Genomic DNA, 1,762 nt, shown 5'->3' on the forward strand with positions numbered 1-1,762 from the left:
GAACAAAAGCCTGTTTTGTCCCCTGTCTTCTCTCTCTACATCTGATCTATCCTCTCCTGCTAGGGATGGGCAGTGTCCTCGCCAGGCAGCAAGGGAGCGGAGAGAAAGGGAGGGCCCAAGGGTGGGGTGAGGACCTTTTTTATTTCCTCCTTTTCTGAATACTCCGGTTTTACTGAGAGACAAGAATGCCCTTGGCCACTCCAGATCTAGGAAAACTAAGTCGCCCTCGACCGAAAGCGATCCGCATCCCCCTCAATTTTGAAACGAGAAGCACTTTGCGGCACAGGCTTCGCGGCCAATTAGCCCTGCCGGCGAACTGCCTTCCCCCAAGTGCGTCTCTGAAACCGAGCGAGGTACACTTCGAAGCGGACTTAACTGCGCGTCCCCTGGTGACTCCCCAACCAGCGACGCTGGTCCCAACACGCACGCACACTGTCTGGCACACACACACGCGCGCATTGTGAGCAACTGCACTTTTACCATCATGGGCAGCCAAAGGGTGACTTTTGTCAGAGCTAGGATCAAAGAGAAGCGCTTCTGCGCTACGCTCACGGCGAATCTCCTGGTGCCATAAAGAGTCCCCCGGTGTCCACGCCCGCAGGCTCCAGCCCCAGAGGAAGCGGGTCGACTCGGTCCAAACGCAGCGTCCGAGCTCGGGGAGCAGCCCCCAGAGCACCGCAGGGCCGGGCCCGGAGCATCTTCCGGGGACGGGGAGAGCACTCTCCCCCCCGTGCGAGGGGACCCGGGAGTGGAGGCTCCACGGGAGATTTCCTGGTAGTTGGCGTGGAGTCTCGGCGGCTCCTCCGAACACAGCAACCGGTGAATGAGCGGGACCGAGAGGCCGGCGAGGAGTCCGAAGGCCGAAGCGTACACGGAGAAGAGCAGCAGCACGTAGGAGCTGGAGCGGTCCACCAGGCAGCCCCAGTCCGTGCGCACGAAGCCGCCCCAGCCGCACAGCGGGGGCGCCGACAGCAGCAGGCTGGCTGCCCACACGCTCAGCGCCACGCCGAGCACCTGGCCCGGGCTTCTGCAGGCTGCCTGGCTCCCCGCAGCCCTGTGCATCGTGTAGAAGTTGTAGGAGACTAGGAGAGTCGCCTTCAAGTTGCTCGAGAGGCCCTGGCATAGATACAGTAAGGCAGAGGTGGAGCACAGAGACTGGAAGTAGCCGGGGAAGTCGTTTGGCCACTGCAAAAACATGAAGATGGTCACCGACAGGACGCTCATAAGATCATCCACAGACCAGGAAGCCACCAGCATGGACACAACTGTTCTGTTCTGCATTTTCAGAAGGGAAGCTAGTGAATAAATGCTGCCCGCCAGGGCTGCAAAAGTCATTAAACATGTCAGGCAAAAAAGATAGACATTCAGAGTTCCTGGTGGATTTGAAAGGTCCGTAGAATTGTGATTTTCTTTCCACAGGTTACAGTCATTTGTTGATAAGTTACTGAGAAATAAAGACATTGTCCTTGGTCAATATTTAATTTTCCTTCTCAATGAGTCTGACAATTTTCTCAAAATAAAGCGTTGCTGTTGCAAATCGCATCTCATTTCTCCTACCAAGTTTCCCTCTAGATGTTGTCTCCGTCAGTCCTGCAGGAAATGGTCAGGCAGGTCTTCTTTGGATCTGATTCAAACTGTATTTAAAAACTGAGTTCCATTTCAAGCATCAATAAGAAACTTTTCAACAATCAAAAACAAACAAATCCGAAACTCCCTCCCACCATCAAGTTTCAGGCAAGAAAGCAAAAAACTCCTCAGGTGG

At 54.8% G+C, this 1,762-nt stretch overlaps 1 protein-coding gene across 1 annotated transcript in view; it reads right to left on the bottom strand.

Annotated features, from left to right (window-relative positions):
- LOC103608060 (probable G-protein coupled receptor 149) overlaps positions 1-1,561 on the bottom strand; it is a 10,605-nt gene extending 9,044 nt beyond the window's left edge. The window contains exon 1 of the mRNA XM_008592506.1: positions 481-1,561. Within this exon, the coding sequence (XP_008590728.1) occupies positions 481-1,461 (981 nt within the window). The 5' untranslated portion in view covers positions 1,462-1,561. The remainder of the gene's footprint in view (positions 1-480) is intronic.
- Between the last annotated feature and the right edge of the window lie 201 nt (positions 1,562-1,762).

This window comes from Galeopterus variegatus, unplaced genomic scaffold, assembly GCF_000696425.1.
Source record: "Galeopterus variegatus unplaced genomic scaffold, G_variegatus-3.0.2 Scaffold7978, whole genome shotgun sequence".
In the NCBI taxonomy this organism is placed as follows: domain Eukaryota; kingdom Metazoa; phylum Chordata; class Mammalia; order Dermoptera; family Cynocephalidae; genus Galeopterus; species Galeopterus variegatus.